A 16,206-nucleotide genomic window follows, 5' to 3' on the forward strand; every position below is an offset into this window, starting at 1 on the left:
CAATCAGGACCCACGCATTAAGTAGCTCTCTAGCATGCTGGGCGGACGCTGTGGTTGGTTAGTGCCTCAGGCCACAAGCCGTAGCTATGGCGGTTTCCATGCCGGGAAAGGTGGGAACCAAGCTCGGCCCAGAAAAACCTCAGTCCGTGATTTTGGCCTCGTCGTCTCGACCGCATTACGCAGCCGTCAATTCCGTCTCCGGAACACCGCCCACGTCCACCGTCTCCGCGACTCCGAAAAGAGAAGAACCTCGCTCGTTCTTTCGCCTGCCCTCGCAGCCCCTCCCCTCTCTCCGCTCCATCCTCTTTTCAGACAGTCCATCGACCGACACAATGGCTCCCGTCTCGATCGCTGCCCGCGCCGCCATGCGCGCCGCTGCCCCCGCCCGGGCCGTTCGCGCCCTCAGCACCTCGACTGCCCTCCAGGGTTCCTCGTCCTCCACCTTCGAGAGCCCCTTCAAGGGCGAGAGCAAGGCCTCCAAGATCCCCGACTTCGGCAAATACATGAGCAAGGGCTCCGGCAGCACCAACATGCTCTTCTCCTACTTCATGGTCGGCACCATGGGCGCCATCACCGCCGCCGGCGCCAAGTCCACCATCCAGGGTGAGTCTTGACTTGAGGGATCCTGGGAGGAAGCTTCACATGTTGCAGTGGGGCGAATACCAACAAAGAGATGGGATGTGACATATGGGTTCGGGTCAATGGAAATTCGACAAGGGGGCTCTGTTATGGTGGGGCGAAGCTATCTACGACTCCGACTCATCGATAATCGACATGCGACGACCATGACAACATTTCGATACGGGGGCGGATATGGTTGGGTGTTGGAGCGATGTTGGAGCAAGGATGGGGGGAGACCGTCCTGCCCAAACACACATATATACACGAACACCCAAGAACTCAAGACAGCTGACGAGGCGTTCGTGATATACAGAGTTCCTCAAGAACATGTCGGCTTCCGCTGATGTCTTGGCCATGGCCAAGGTCGAGGTTGACCTCGCCTCCATTCCCGAGGGCAAGAACGTAAGGATTCCCACCACGAAACCACCTTAGCGACGAACTGGGCTGGGCTGGGCACAACCGATTCCTGCCGACGACGAACAAGCCAGGATGGAACGCTGACCCCCGGTCTCTTCCCTACTTTATAGGTCATCATCAAGTGGCGTGGCAAGCCCGTCTTCATCCGTCACCGTACCGCCGCCGAGATCGATGAGGCCAACCAGGTCAACGTTTCCAACCTCCGTGACCCCCAGGCCGATGCCGACCGTGTCAAGAAGCCCGAGTGGCTCGTCATGCTTGGTACGTCCTCCATGTCCCCCTTTCCGAACGAGGCGAAGGACAGCGCATTTGGATGCTCGGATTTCGGATACGCGACAACGTTATGGGGAGACTGACAATTGGTGTTTGAACAAAAACAGGCGTCTGCACCCATTTGGGTTGCGTTCCCATCGGCGAGGCCGGTGACTTCGGTGGCTGGTTCTGCCCTTGCCACGGTTCTCACTACGATATCTCTGGCCGTATCAGGAAAGGACCTGCCCCTCTGAACCTCGAGATCCCCAACTACGAGTTCCCCGAGGATGGCAAGCTTGTCATTGGTTAAGCGAGCAGCTGCAAAAAGAGACAAAACTTTTCCGATACCGAAGAACAAACAAGACAATATTTTTATAACCAAACCTACACTGGGGGAATCCTCTTCGATATTCCCCCTATCCACTTTTTTTTTCCCCCGCTCCTTGCTTGTCTGAGAGACGTTCACAAAGGGGAAAGAATGTATTAGTACGGGAATAATGCGACAAAGAGGGCTTGGATGGAAGCGTGTCATAGTCCATAAAACGGGATTCTTTTCTGTTTTCCATGGTTCCTTTTTCGCGATTTTCGTACGACCTTCCTATAGACAGAAGAAGAAGACACACATACGCATATACACCGACCTACAGTGTCACGACCGATCATACGGAAACTCCTATATACTCGAAACTGCGTTCTTCACCTACGTACTCCCACATACCTGACAGTGGTGCTGAGCATGGGGCTAAGTGGCTGCTGGGTTCTAGCACTTTTGTTTTCCCTATGTTTGGCATCATTTTCTCGTTTAGACCGGCTTCGTAGAAAATTATTATGGTTTAAGAAGGGCTCGCTGGAGCATGTCTGTCGTGAGAACGTGGCAGTTGACTCATAACAGCAATTGTTGTGGTGACTAGCTTTCTGGAAGAAAGATAGGTCACCTCAGAATATTTTTAATGCTAACGCATCTATGGTAGTCATAGGACCCGGCATTGGTGTAAACAACTGACTACGCGGGACAGACTAATACTGTATCCAGATTGTTAGAAATCAGCTTGGCCGGATCTCGAGATCTCCATGGCCTCAGCTTGAAGCTTCTCCGAGCTCACCCCCCTACGGATCAAGCACAGCTTTGTCCTTTAGAATCGTCTGATACCCGCCCAGAAGGAGGCGCCCCCGAACCGTTAGCTTACCCTGGTTGTTTTGTTAACGTCTGAGGAATTCTCCGAACATCATTACACCGGATGTCCATGTTAACAATTGTCCACCTATTCCAGGTCACATACCATTAGTGCACTATCTCCTAGCCCCTTGCCAACGCTCGGTGGGTTTCGGTTCCATCGCAGGGGTCGGGTACCCCCATGCGCACCCCTTGCTTCTGCCTTCTAGCTTCTTTTCCCCACAAACAAAACAACCTCATCTTTTGAACTTCCCCTTCCCGGGCGCGTGTTGACGCGGCTTTCTAACCTCTTTTCACTTCTTCCCACCAAGAATCTTGAAACCCCTCACCCTTGCGGCTCAAAGGGGCTTCCTAGGGTTGTGTAACAAGCGAAGTTCCATTGTTCGTCTGATCCGACTTACCAACCTAACTATCCAAGGCACCCGAACCGGCCACTAACAACCCATGACGGCAGGACATTGGTTCAATCTCAAAACACATACAACATGGCAGGCGACAAGGTCATTGACAGCCACCGCCCACCGCCTATCGATATCGACCAGGCGTGCCGAGGCCATTCCAAAAGTGAGAAGTGAGGTTGTGAAAACGACGAACGGGGGTGAACAGGGTGAACAACGTCACAGTCAATCAAAGCGCTTATTATGAAGTCTCATCTTATGAACGGATCACGAAGTCGAATGTTTCCTTTCCTTCACTTGGATTGGCAAGCAAGCTCTGGTTGTCACTGGGACTACAGCTAGCTACCTTCGACAATGCTTTCTGTTACGATCTTGTCCGGACCGTGCCGTCGCCAAACCAACCTTGAAGTGTCGACTGAAGGCCGAAGGGGAGGAAATGTCAAGGAGTTACACCAGTAAAGGTAGGGTTTTGCTGGGATTAAGGTGGCACATACATATTTCGAATCATCTACGTTGAGCATATCTTCATATCCCAAGTGGGAAAATTTGAACAAGATCAGAAGATTCAAGCATCATCACTTGCTTGTTCACGCATACCGGCTCCACGGGCAGGAACTCCGTGGCCAAGCGGCCATTTCTCATTTTTCCCCTTCTCCATTATCTTGCTGTTTGTCTGTTTTCCCAGCGGTCAATCTTCCATCACTCATTTTGAAGTGGTTACATCCTCGTACCTCCCCTATCTCAACGACATGTCGTTGTTGACCAGGGAAGGGTGGCCCAGACAAAAGCCGCCCGGTACTACGGTACTAGGTAGTTCGAGGGGTAGCAACTTATACGCTTGCCCTCATCGCTTATACCTCAAAACATGTAAGCTTCCTTGGCTTGCTACATGGAACAGACATGGAGTCGAGGCCTTTCCGACTCCGACCAGCGCATTCCCCCTGTCGAACAACGTCGTCATCCAATGAAACAATTCCTTCCTTGGCTCTCTTGCTCCGGCTTCGAGCGGAGCCGACGCCCTGGCTTCATGGCTTTCCATGGCAGCGGTTCAGGATGAGGGCGCTATTCAATGCTACTATGCAATGATGGAAGTGGCCCACCCGGAGGGTAGGTATGTACAGGGCTTGTGTTATAGCAGGAGATCAAGGAACGCATGGTGGATGCTTCTCTCGACAAGGGGGTTGTTGGATCTTACGACCATGGACATATATAAGCCATGGTCGCCCTCTTCACGGAACACAGATGGAAAAGACAACCTAGCTAACCACCCACTCCGTTCTTTCAACCTTCGTCTTAGTCGTCTCTTTCGTTCTTTAGATAGCAGTTCTGTGAACTTTGCTTTCCTTTTAACATTCTCAACACTCTTTTTTGTTTTTACACGGGTTCCCCTTTGACAGGTCGATCCCATTAACCTGCATATACAACAACAACCATTACTGTTCATAAACAACATATCACAGAACTTATCACCACCCAAACGACAGACAAAATGAAGTACAACGCCACCCTCCTAGCCCTGGCCGTCGCCACCGTCACCTCCGCCCGCGAGCTCCCCTACCAGTCAAGCTTCTACAAACGCGAAGTACCCCAAGAGCACTCGCACGAGGCCATCCTGCGCGCTACCAACACCGCTCTCAAGCTTAACAACCCTCTCAACATCCAGGACGCCGTCTTCGCCCTTCTCGGCAACGCCGCCGCCTCCGCGGGTGCGGGCCAGGTCACCAACCTGGACTGTCTGCAGCAGATTGTTGCCGACCAGGCTTTTACTAACGCCAAGGCCGCCGGTGACCTCGACGGCCAGGTCAACGCTGTTCTGTTCCGTGCCATTGAGCGTAACACTGGCAAGATCGGCTTGGCTAGCGTTATCTGCAACGAGACGGCGACGAATCCGGAGATCGCGGCTGTTACCCAACATCAGGATCCTGCCAGTGAGGAGGGCAAGGCCGGGAACAAGGACATTGAGCTGGCGGTTGCGAAGGTGTTGAAGGGATTGGGTGCTGATCCGTTGTTGGCGCTTGAGAGTGCTACTTTCCCTCCTGGTGATGTATGTCTTTTCTTGATATTATTTGTTAGCAATGGCCGGTTTACTAACGAGAAACTGTGACATAGCTCAATGATGCCACTGCCAAGGGCAACACCTGCGATGATGAGAACGATGCTAAGGGCTGCATCTTTACGTTGAACCTTCTTACTCCTGCTGCCACTGAGGAGGAGATCCTGGCTGCTGTTGGTGGTGATGATGGTACTACTGGTAAGTACCCGAGCAACGAGTCAATGTTTAACAAGTTTGTCATGAATGCTAACTCTTATGTAAAGAAGATGACACTTGCGAGGATGACGGTACTACCGATGATACTGGCAACGATGATATCGTTGACGATGGTAATGGTGATGATACCAGTGAGGACGACACCTGCGAGGATGACGGTACCGGTGAGGACGATGGTACTGGCGATGACAACACTGGTGGTGATAACAACACTGGCGGTGACAACAACACTGGTGGTGACAACAACACTGGTGGTGACAACAACACCGGCGGTACCGTCAACGTCCAATCCTTCACCGGCTCCCTCGGCGGCGCCGCACCCGCCGTGCTCTTCACCGCCGGCGCCGACCGTCCCTTCTCCGTCAACGGCAACACCTTCCTGCAATCCTCCGCCGCGCTCTCCCGCTCGTGCGACATCCAGAACAACGCCTGCTTCAACGCGGCCAACTCGGGCCAGATCACCGGCGGCACCGCCCAGTGTGCGCAGCAGACCAACGAGTGCAAGAGCGCCGCCGCCACGACCATTATCAACAAGTTCCGCCGCGAGGCCAGAAAGCTCGGCCGCAGACACGGTACGCCCGGGCTGGACTTTGGCAGCTGCGGCACCCCCCAGATCCAGTTCACTGCGGGTCTGGACGGTCGCAAGGAGGAGAGCTTCCAGGCTGTTAACAGGCAGGATTTCAACCATGGCAGTGCCCTGAACATCAAGGTCGTAAGCGACTTTGTCTGCCAGAGACTCCAGGATGCCTGCAAGGCGAGCGCGGACACGGTGGCTACTTGCAAGCAGGCGAGCGCCGCTGCGGGCGCTGCGAAGGGACAGCAGGCTGCGTTTTTGTTCAATGCTGCTCTTGGTGTCTAACTGAAGGTAGCGTGGTAGCCATCTTTTCTGGGGCCTGTCGGGATGTTTTAACTTGTCCAAATGTGTTGGTTTGTTGGCAGTTGTTCTATACTTGTATAAAATTCTGAATCAAACCCGAGTTGGGCAGTAACACAGAAGGGTCCAATTTGTGAAAGTGATTGTAGAACAATTTGATGGCCTGGACTTTGTGGGAAGGTCAAAAATCGATGTTGCATCCCCGTCCAAGCCAAAAAGGTGAGTAAAAGAGATTAACGCCCAATCGACGATGATCAAAGTTGGAAATGAAAGGCGAAGAAAAAAAGAAGAAGAAAAAACGAGCAAAAAACCAGTCCGATCAAATCGGAAGTCGAATTCACGAAGAGAATTCAATCGACCAGACTTAAGACCTACGAAAATACCAAGCATTTTCTAGACCCAACGCATTACTGGGTACGCTATGGGGTGTGATAGAAGAAGGGATTTTTGGTGCTTATATGGTCACCGGGCAGTCAAGGTCCTGCCGCTGGGATGGAAGATGAGGCCCGTGTGGATATCTTGTATCGTATTTTCAAGCTTCCATAACACAAGAACACACGGAGGGAATTGTCATTTTTGGAATTCAAACGTATTTCGTTATGCATTGTTCTATCGACAGGCAGAGGTAGCTACCCCATCTCCCTAAAATCCAAAACAGCTATATCATAATTCAGATTCTTCCTAATCTTGACCCTCAGCACCATTCCCTCCCCAACTTCAAACTCCCACTCCCCCTTTTTCCTTCTTCCCCTTTTGTCACCAGCACCAACACCAGCACCCATACCTGCTCCCGTTTCCCCCATCACAAGCAAACCCTTCGCCCCCAAAACCTTAACCAAATCCCTCTCTGTCTTCGCCCACATCACACCCATCCCCTCATTTTTTAGTACGGTAACCTCAAGCCACTGTTCATCCGCCCCCTTCCCACTTGATCTCACAACCCAAAAAACCAACAAGAACCCCAACCCCGGATCGATACCGTGTCGAAACGCCAACGCCCGCGGCACCCCTGCCTTGTGCAGGCTAAAACACGGCTGCTGGCTGAAGTCAGCGCGGTCGGTGACTTCGGACCAGCGGTCGAGGTACCAGCAGCCGGAACCGTCGTCGGCTTGGGGCGGTATGGTGTGGGTTAGGGACCAGGGGAGCGTGTGGTGGGTTGTTGCCTCGAGGTTGTGACTAGGGTTGTGGCCGGATGTTGCTATTGTGGGGGTGAAAAAACCGGAGGAGGCGGAGGAGAAGTAAGAAGAGGAAGAGGAAGGGATGAGGTTCGGCGTGGAGGCGAGGGAGATGGAGAAGGGGGTAGAAGTGGATGGGTTGTGAGCTTGGATGGTTGAGATTGATATGGGAGGGTGTGATAGGGAAGTAGTAGTTTCTGATGTTTGGGGGAGGAGGGAAGGAGGGATGCGGACTAGACAGCGGGCCCATTTGGGGACGGGAGGGCGGAGAAGGATCTCGGTGCCTGTTAGGGAGAGGTGGAGGGTGAGGTAGCTGTTCCGACCACGGCTGCCGTTTTCATGTCCATGTTGGATGTATTCCAATGGAGGTGGTTCGGGGGGTGTAAAGAAGTGCTGCAGGTCCGATGGAGGAATGAGGAAGCGTGAAGGGAAGTGAACCCGCTTGAAGTGGCCGGCTGAGTCGGTGCAGAAGGTTATGCCTACTGTGTATCGCACATTCGTGGTGGAAGCTGGTGAGAAGACTGTGCAGCCGAAGAGAGGAACGAGCATGATGTCTTTGACTTTGTGTTTGAGGAAAGAGTAGTTGAAGGAGCGGAACCGGCTGTCGTGGAGGTAGGAAGATTCGAACTCTTCGATGCGGCGAGGGAAGTATATTAGACCGGCAGTGGTACCCTCAATGTCGTCGGATAATTCTCCTAGAGTGGGAGGTTTGACGTGAACTATGGAGTCGTCAAGAGAGCCGAAGACGTCCCAGTAGGATCTATAGACTATATGTTCCTCGGTATGTCGGGCGTTGAAATCTGATATCGGAACACGCATCTTCAGAAGAAAGGACCCAATTATCTCGTGGTAGAAGTTGTTGGGCTGGTGAGCACCACCAGCGTTATAGTCATCACCCGCAATCCCATCAGCAGCGTTCCAAGTAATCCCCCCACAACTCTCGAACATACTCGGCGACTGAGCCAGCACCCCTTCGATAACTGCATACGAGTCCGAGCTAGCCCAAGCGAGTATGCTAGGATCGTAACACTGCCTCATGATCTCCAGCTGGAGCCTCTTGAAGGCCTTTTGTCCTTCTCCATACAGCAGCGGCATGTTGACATCAAACAGTCCCATCAGGCAATACGCCTCGTCCTCGACCCTAGTAGTCCGTCTTGCCGCTGCCCACGACATCCGCTGCGCGACACTAAACTCGCCTAGCTTCCTCTCCATCCGTAACAGCCCAGCATCGATGCCCGTGATAGCGGCAATGTCGTCGCTGAGTGACTCGCGCGTGCCAATCTCTCGCCACGAGTGATCGCAAAAGACGACGTCAGACGGAGCTATCAGTTCTTGGAGCGTCCAGCCACGCGCGAACCACTTGCTTCCGTGAAGGAGCTCTTCTATCTCATCCGTGGTGGACATCGCACCGCCGCCGCCGCCACTACCACCACCGTCTGACATCGGATGGTCCAGATACGGTGATTGGTGCTGTGGTATTACTTCCGGAAGACTTATGTCGCTGAGGTAGGCGTAACAGACCTCGGCATCGTGATACCACTTGAACATGGAGTTGATGGCTTCGGATAGCTCTGCGCTGGAGGACTTGTCGATGCAGCAGGTATCTATCCAGACGTAACGATAGCCTTCAGTGCGAGCTTTCGCGCAGCATCCCAGGATCTTGGAGTAGCCCTTCTTTGAAGTGACGGGGTGGTAGTTTGTCGCTCCGTGGTGTCCGAAGTCGACAGGTCCACTCGTTCCGGTATTGGTTCTTGATGACGATGCTGTGTAATAGCCGTTATCGACAAATGTTGATGTCGTTCCTAGTGTCCTTGCTAGGTCCTGCATGTCCTGGAAGGACACTTCCTCCTGACCCCAGGTGTGAGAAAGAATGGCGTATGCACATTTCGGACCACCGTCAAACAGCTCAAGTTGAAGTGTCTCAATATTGAGAAGGCGCATGGTTTTCGATGGCTGATATGCTGTGATACCCTTATCCAGGCACGCCTCCCGTTGTGAGTGGTTTCACAACAGACGAAAGAGAGCGAATGAGTGGCATGAATACCAATAAGACTTGTAACGCGATGGTTAGGGGGGACTAGATCACATTCTAGTCACGTCCCGCATGAGTAATGAGTCGGAAAAAGATAGTATAAAAAGTAGATGATGAATACAAAGCCAACTGGGTAAGATGATCCCACCGCCAGAGGTTGGAAGAAAGGTGTGATGCGGAGCACCTACAGCTCGTCTGGCTAGCTGGCAGTTTCAGTGGGTTCATGAAGCAAAGGTTTGGCCAAAGGACCAATCAGGTGGCTTTCAGCTTACCTATGCCTTCGTCCATGGCGCTGTTCGTAACATGTGTTGCCGTGACAGCGATTGGAGCAATGTTTACATTCCTCGTCAGGGGTCAACGGAGCAGGTTATGACTCTTACATCAAGGAGTTTCAAACTTCACCTACCGGTCACGCGGATTCAGTGTCGAAAGCCACAATAGGGCTATAACAATCACGGAAGGTTGACAACTCAGCTGCATTTCGGCTTCACTTCAGTCCAAAGCGGCCATGTTGCAACAAAAGTGAACTTCCGCTTGAACTGGTCTTGCATGTCCGTGACTAGATGTGGCGATCAGTCTAAATGCAAGAATTCCTTCTCACCTTGTAATCCCGCTGTGTCCGCTGGTCCCATATCCAAAGCCCGGTACACTGCCGCTATCACATCACTGCAGAGTCCGATCAGAACATCTCCCACAGCGGCGGCGGTATCAGCATCTGTCTTGCAGGTGCAGCCCGCCTCTTAGGACCGTTGCCGACCTGCTTCAGACCAATGTACACCACCTTCCTCGCTGGATTTCCCAAGAAGACCGACTTGGAGTCTAGCCCATAGTAGTCCGAGATGGAATGCGTGAGCCATCGCCTGATGATACCATTGTCAGTTACACCGTTCTTACACGGCACGAGAAATCTGGATATTAGGTGAACATACTTGAACGAGGCTCCGTGTTCGTCGTCCCCCAGAGTATCAAGCATCATCCTCGTGTCGGGCAGCAGTTGGATTCCCTTCTCTGTGCCCCTTTCTGAGGATGCATTCTTGGCCGGGGGTTTACCACCGGCAGCCGCAGTTGCAGCTGTCTTCCGCCCAGTGAAGAGGATTTCCTCCTCATCTGACCCGAGCTCATCACCCTGGCTTCCACTGTCCCGAGACTTTTGTTGCTGCTGCTCCCTCTTGGCCGCCGCATTCTGTCCGCGTTGCTGCTGAACAACGAACTCCCTCACCGGCTCCTCCAACACACGCAGCCATGCCTTGACGGCAGGTGTCTTCTTGGCCGTGGCACGCAAATCCTTGGGGACCTTCCCCACATCTGCGCGGGTCTTGGCAACAGATGACGAGACCACCAAGGAGACAGCCGTGGTGCCTCCACCCAACTGGTGGCTGGTGGCCGTAACGGTTTTCTTGCGATGTACGGCGAAGGCGGCCTTGCGCTCCTCGACGCGCTCGCGGAGCCCCCTGTCCCAGTACTGCGCGAGGTGGTACGGCATATTGTCGTGGATGGGATACGTCGGCCCAACTTGCCAGTCTGAAGGCAGCGGCGGTTGTACGTTGGGAACACCAACAAGACGGTCTAATAATTCAAAAAACCGGTCCCCGCGGCAAGGCAGGGGACCGAATCATTGGCTGATTAGCTTGTTCCCAAAGCATGCAACACGGATTGTGACGAGTGGGAATTGGACTTCAGTCTCGATGACAACATCCGAATGACAAAGGGGGGAGAGTAATTACCATTCTCCCAACGCCGTCGCTGCCTGCTACCTTCCTTGCCCTTCATTAGAGCCTCGCGCCTCTTCATGCTGTCTCGGCGCGAAGGAGGTCGGCGCGGCGGCGTGACATTTGCGGCATATGTATCGTCACCATCGTCGAACACCACATTGCGCAACTTCGACGCGGGATCGGTTGGCCCTGCTGCCGCTGCCGGTTCGCCGTCCAAGGGAATCACGAGCGGATTCCCAGTACTGCGCGCATTGTTGGCGATCCGCAAGGACTCGAGGGCAGCGACGGTCCAGGCTTCGATATCAACGGCGGCAGTCGAGACACTGGAGATGGTCGACTGGTTCACGGGAACCGGAACCGGCTGCGGCGCAATTATCTCTGGTGCTTGTTGGGGCTGCGGATGGTGCACCACCTCGTAGTCGTCATCGTCGCTGTCGTGGTAGCCAACAGGTCCGGCGACCTTTGTGATAGCCATGATCAGGATCGGGAGTTGGCAGTGACCAGCCAAGGAAGATTTCTACAGCAGTAGGCTGTTGTCCGTTCAGTCGCACACACGCGGCGCTCTATTAAAAATAATTTTTCGAAACCCGAGAAGTTTGCCGAAGTGGCGTTCGTGTCGCCTTTGCACCGCGTAAAGTGGTTGACTTGTCGGAGTAGAAGATTGACAGGAGTTTGCGGGGGGCCGGGACACTTTCCAGTGGGGGCAACCCGTCAACGACGAAAAGTGGAGATGCACAGACTTATTAGTGGTCCAACACACTACGTAACATGAAGAAGTGGAAGGTACGTAGCTACCCGTGGGTATGAGGCTGGCTCTCGTGCCAAGGCTATTTTACCTATATCTACTCTCTTTCAGTGGGTGGGAGAAATAACGCTCAAACAATCAAAAACCTCCAAACAGTCTTAGCACATTTAAGCTGTGAAATAATATTATTTTAGTCAAAATCCTATAATAAATTCAGTTCCATTTTTACATAGATATGAAGTATTTATATTTAAATTCGTAATAGTTTAATATAAATTAACTAATTACGTTGAGAGAGTTTTTGTACCGTTTTTAGTATATGTTGTAGATATTGTAGGTATTAAGGATGGTAATGTAGTTGCTAGTATAAATGGAAGAGGAGATGTAGTTGCTAGTATAAATAGAGGAGAAAGTAGTAGTATTAGTATAAATAAAGAGAGTTATACTTCTAATGATGCTTCTTCTCTTTTTTTATTTTCTTGTTTAGTTTCTTTAATTTCTTTAATGATTAGAAAAGTATTTATGTTACGAACTTATGAGGATACACGGACCAACCATGGCTTTGGTAACACAACCGGCCTAAACGAGTTAGGCCGTGCCAGGCCGTGTCACACACCAAGCCAGGACGGACCAGAGAACGCATGCAGAACGCTCACAGTGTGTCATGGGGCTGGCGCCTAGGGGTGTTTGCCTGGCTTGAACTCTATGAAAGCCAGGCCTGCCCTCTGACTGGGTGCACTCCTGGGGTATGCCGCACGAACCACATTTTCGACCTTGGCGTTTCTAGCACCTTCGATATACGCACCTCTCTTGTGTATTTAGCTGTAAGCTCCATGCCATACTGGCACAGACTTCCCTTTTCCTCTTTGTCGAATATTATCACTTTCACCAAGGCCTACCTGTGTGTATGTAAGGGTTCTACGAGGTATACACACAGGTAGGCCTTGGTGAAAGTGATAATATTCGACAAAGAGGAAAAGGGAAGTCTGTGCCAGTATGGCATGGAGCTTACAGCTAAATACACAAGAGAGGTGCGTATATCGAAGGTGCTAGAAACGCCAAGGTCGAAAATGTGGTTCGTGCGGCATACCCCAGGAGTGCACCCAGTCAGAGGGCAGGCCTGGCTTTCATAGAGTTCAAGCCAGGCAAACACCCCTAGGCGCCAGCCCCATGACATGTATACCTCGTAGAACCCTTACACAGTGAACGAAGTGCTCACGAAGTGAGCAAGTAAGCAAGTGAGCAAGTGAGCGAAGCATCACCAGTGAGCAGGCACGCATTAGATAGACCTATGGGGCTCGACAAGAGCATCCGGAGACAGATATCTCGCAGAGGGCGAGCAGGTATAAAGGGACTACGGGAGAACTCAGATTGTCAGATAGTTCGACAGTAGTTAAAAGATCACAGTTACCACAATTGTTCATTGAGACTAGTATCACGCACATACTTGTTGTGAACCTTTTGGCTTCACCGAACCACACTGATAGTTCTTACCTTCAGCTATCTCATTTAGGCAGATCAGACTGCCGTTCGTTACAGTTAGGTTTAGTATTTTGCGCGGGCGTTAATAAGTTATTGCGTGGTATATACGGTTGCAGGCTCCTTCTATAAGATATTAGGAAGTATAATAGGTAAATATAACAATTTAGAAAATGATAGAAATTAATATAGTATGAAACTATATAGTAGAAATATTTGCTAACGTGAAAAAGGTTTTAAAAAATAATTTGTTTTCGATTTATATGCGTTTTGCTAATAAAAAAGAATAGGTGTATTATTATAGCTTGGCGCTATGTCTTCTAATTGGCTGCATTACCTATATGCCTCATTTGTTGTATTTACCTGTCGAACTCACTTTCTATTCATTCTTATATTTAGTCGTGTCAGCCAGACTCGCACTTCCTCCTCTTCTCTTTTACTCTCTATAGTTAATTATTTATTATATTCGTTAGGTTATTCGTGCGCACTGCCCTCGAGACTTACGTGCCATGACATGTATACACCAAGATCATCCGAGGGTTTTTAAATATCCGAACGTTTTTTTCCCCCACCCTTTGAAAGAGGGTAAGTATAAGTAAAATGGCCTTGGCACGAGAGCCAACCTCACACCCACGGGTACTCGATTGGTAACAGCGACAATTGACTAAAATCAATACCAAGATAAAAAGGAGAAGGTGCAACAGCAAGAGAATTGTGTGAGTAGGTGAGATAATATTGTGACTGGTAGGTAAGGACTGGAGAAGAAAATAAATTGAGATATGTTAGTGTACAGTCAGAATAAAGATATCCGCCCTTTTAACTTCCAGGGGAGCACATGGGATTTCAAGTCATTATCCCCCTTGTTGATTTCCTGTATGACACTTTCCGATGATTCATACGGTAGCTGTTTCGACATGGGTCTTTTCACACACCCTTTCCCTTGCTACTTGTACACTAATTCAAAGGTATATTATCAAAAAACGTCACGAAGATCGAACGTTACAGTGATTCACAAAAGAATAGCTCCATCCATCTGCCTCGATCATTTAACGCCATAGTGTGCATGAGTACAACCGACGTGAAGAAAACAATGAATAGGTCCCTCGCAGAAAGATGATTCCGACGCATTCGTCCCAAGTCTTCATAGCCCACCGATCGAACACGACTGGCTTCCATCCTAATTCGAACCCGAATTCCCAATTCCACCAGACTTGAGCAACGGTGTAGTCTCAGCAGCAGCATCACTCTCTTGCCTGTCCAAAATAGTCTGCAACTGGTCCTGGCTATTCGCATAGTGCTCCGGATGCGAGGTGAACCGACCCGGCGTATCGTCATCGAAGCCATTAGCATACAGATGCGAAGGCGCCTGGCCATGGAGCAGCGTCTTAGACAGCTCCTTGCGCGCCTGGATCTCGTAGTAGATGGCCATATAAAGCAGCAAGCCTTGCATCGTCGCCGTCAAGACAAAGATACCCCACGAGCTCCATCCGGCCCAACCTAGCCGCGCAAATAGGCTGCCTGCGAAGACGAACCCGCCGGGAGTCTGGATGCACATCATCGGGATACTCAAGCTGCCGACGTGCTTGAGGTGGTAGGTGGTCCATATTTGGGGGATGTACTGGATAGCAGCGAGAAGAGCGGCCATGACGCCGAGCACATTGGCCCAGAGGGCGAGCTTGTCATGGGCGATGGTGCTCAAGATACCCGTGACGACAATGACTGCCAGGCCGTGGAGCAGGGTGAGAGATGCTACCAGTAGAGCGGTCTGCCATCTAGGCTGTTCTTCGACAAGCGCCTCGTTGTCCGGATCCTCCACAGGGTTGTATCGGAAGAAAACCAAAAAGAGAACGAAACTGGAGGGGAAGAGTTAGTCGAAGGCATTGCGCATAGTATCGTGGTGGGGTACTAACATGAAGGTAAAGCATATCCATTGAACTCCCAGTTGCGCGATACCAAGTAGACCAGCTACGCAATGGAAGGTCTCAACCTCTTTGCAGCAAGAAATATCCTGGCGAGACTTAGGCAGCAGCAGGATGTTTGCAAACGCAGAAGTTGCGGATGTTGTCCCCAGCAGAACAAAGTAGGGCGATATCCCTTCTGATGTACCTCTCGAGATGATGCGAGCATGTTGTGGCAGATAGCTGATGAGCATGCCAATGACAATGACACTATAGAGGTCAATCAGTCTTTCCTCCTTTTTGCTTTGATTCCATATTGTGCTTTCTTACATGGAGACTATTAGGTTGACGACGCTTATCTCACGGAGGTCCTGGCAGACGTCCCCCTGCAGGAAGGACTCCATGTTGAAGGCTCAGGAAATGGAACACTAGGCTTGACTGGGAGGAAATGGGATCTTATTCAAAGCAAAGTTGAAGTATATGCGATCCGATCGCAACCAATTGAAAGAATGAGACGGGAGGTGTAACTCGGTAACAATATCGGTATCGGTAGTCGGACCCGAGAGTGGAACCGCAGGGACGGTGTTGTTGGGTGAGTTCAAGTCGTTGCAACCTTAGCTACCTGGCATAATCGCAGCGCATTCCTGCTCGTCGAGTTCGATTGTTATTTTGACCTCGTAGGCACAAGTCGCGATAACTCTCTTTTAAGCGAGTCTGTAAGTGAGATGATAGAAGTCGGTGTGGTGATGGAGAAGAGATGGACAACACGCTCGCGTCGTCATCCGTCAGGTGGAAGCAGCTCCCATGCATGCCAAGCCTGAGGTGGTCAAAGAGGTCCTCACTGCAACTGAAACTGGGGAGGTTGCCTGCCGCCGCCTGCGCGCTAAGTGCCGCAAATACGTGGGTCTACTGGCCGACTGACTATGATGTTAGGACTTGCACCCCTTTCAGGTACACTGACAGCAATCCTAGGCCACTCAGTACTTCGCAAAATCAACGTCACTAATATCGGCCCTACATGCAGGTTGTTTGCCTACCACTAACCTGAAGCTTCCACCTTTGAACAGAACTCCATCGCTCTTTTACAACTTCACATTGTCACTCACTCAAACTCGTAACTTCACCTTCCCGTTAGTGGTTTCCGTCAGTAACACGGGTAA

General features: G+C 51.2%; 5 protein-coding genes across 5 annotated transcripts; 2 read left to right on the forward strand and 3 right to left on the reverse strand.

Annotated features, from left to right (window-relative positions):
- Positions 1-86: 86 nt before the first annotated feature.
- SMAC4_04732 (uncharacterized protein) lies at positions 87-1,912 on the forward strand (the record flags this gene model as incomplete). Its single annotated transcript, XM_003346511.2, has 4 exons — positions 87-603; positions 935-1,023; positions 1,149-1,299; positions 1,419-1,912. 4 exons carry the CDS (start codon positions 87-89, stop codon positions 1,598-1,600), a joined length of 939 nt encoding a protein of 312 aa, XP_003346559.1. The 3' UTR covers positions 1,601-1,912.
- Positions 1,913-4,112: 2,200 nt separating this feature from the next.
- SMAC4_04733 (uncharacterized protein) lies at positions 4,113-6,116 on the forward strand. Its single transcript, XM_003346512.2, has 4 exons — positions 4,113-4,906; positions 4,972-5,113; positions 5,179-5,539; positions 5,589-6,116. Exons 1-4 carry the CDS (start codon positions 4,352-4,354, stop codon positions 5,830-5,832), a joined length of 1,302 nt encoding a protein of 433 aa, XP_003346560.2. The 5' UTR covers positions 4,113-4,351; the 3' UTR covers positions 5,833-6,116.
- Positions 6,117-6,595: 479 nt separating this feature from the next.
- SMAC4_04734 (uncharacterized protein) lies at positions 6,596-9,121 on the reverse strand (the record flags this gene model as incomplete). The annotated part of the gene is made up of 1 exon (XM_003346513.2): positions 6,596-9,121. One exon carries the CDS (start codon positions 9,119-9,121, stop codon positions 6,635-6,637), a length of 2,487 nt encoding a protein of 828 aa, XP_003346561.2. The 3' UTR covers positions 6,596-6,634.
- A 544-nt stretch (positions 9,122-9,665) lies between these two features.
- Positions 9,666-11,726, reverse strand: SMAC4_04735 (uncharacterized protein). Its single transcript, XM_066090168.1, has 3 exons — positions 10,937-11,726; positions 10,142-10,778; positions 9,666-10,072 (listed from the first exon to the last, which is right to left on the reverse strand). Exons 1-3 carry the CDS (start codon positions 11,397-11,399, stop codon positions 9,892-9,894), a joined length of 1,281 nt encoding a protein of 426 aa, XP_065946524.1. The 5' UTR covers positions 11,400-11,726; the 3' UTR covers positions 9,666-9,891.
- A 2,149-nt stretch (positions 11,727-13,875) lies between these two features.
- Positions 13,876-15,840, reverse strand: SMAC4_04736 (uncharacterized protein). The gene is made up of 3 exons (XM_003346515.2): positions 15,377-15,840; positions 15,059-15,316; positions 13,876-15,001 (listed from the first exon to the last, which is right to left on the reverse strand). Exons 1-3 carry the CDS (start codon positions 15,448-15,450, stop codon positions 14,326-14,328), a joined length of 1,008 nt encoding a protein of 335 aa, XP_003346563.2. The 5' UTR covers positions 15,451-15,840; the 3' UTR covers positions 13,876-14,325.
- Between the last annotated feature and the right edge of the window lie 366 nt (positions 15,841-16,206).

Source organism: Sordaria macrospora, chromosome 3, assembly GCF_033870435.1.
Source record: "Sordaria macrospora chromosome 3, complete sequence".
Lineage (NCBI taxonomy): Eukaryota > Fungi > Ascomycota > Sordariomycetes > Sordariales > Sordariaceae > Sordaria > Sordaria macrospora.

Excerpts from the sequence above, each read along its gene's own strand:
- SMAC4_04733 (XM_003346512.2), top strand. The coding sequence starts at position 4,352 with ATGAAGTACAACGCCACCCTCCTAGCCCTGGCCGTCGCCACCGTCACC. Across the intron at positions 5,114-5,178 it reads TGGTGATGATGGTACTACTG|AAGATGACACTTGCGAGGAT; the intron begins GTAAGTACCCGA and ends TCTTATGTAAAG. Across the intron at positions 5,540-5,588 it reads TCCGCCGCGCTCTCCCGCTC|ATCACCGGCGGCACCGCCCA; the intron begins GTGCGACATCCA and ends AACTCGGGCCAG.
- SMAC4_04735 (XM_066090168.1), bottom strand. The coding sequence starts at position 11,399 with ATGGCTATCACAAAGGTCGCCGGACCTGTTGGCTACCACGACAGCGAC. Across the intron at positions 10,779-10,936 it reads GCGACGGCGTTGGGAGAATG|ACCGTCTTGTTGGTGTTCCC; the intron begins GTAATTACTCTC and ends TTGAATTATTAG. Across the intron at positions 10,073-10,141 it reads GAACACGGAGCCTCGTTCAA|GCGATGGCTCACGCATTCCA; the intron begins GTATGTTCACCT and ends TGGTATCATCAG.
- SMAC4_04736 (XM_003346515.2), bottom strand. The coding sequence starts at position 15,450 with ATGGAGTCCTTCCTGCAGGGGGACGTCTGCCAGGACCTCCGTGAGATA. Across the intron at positions 15,317-15,376 it reads GTCAACCTAATAGTCTCCAT|TGTCATTGTCATTGGCATGC; the intron begins GTAAGAAAGCAC and ends TGACCTCTATAG. Across the intron at positions 15,002-15,058 it reads TGGATATGCTTTACCTTCAT|TTTCGTTCTCTTTTTGGTTT; the intron begins GTTAGTACCCCA and ends CTTCCCCTCCAG.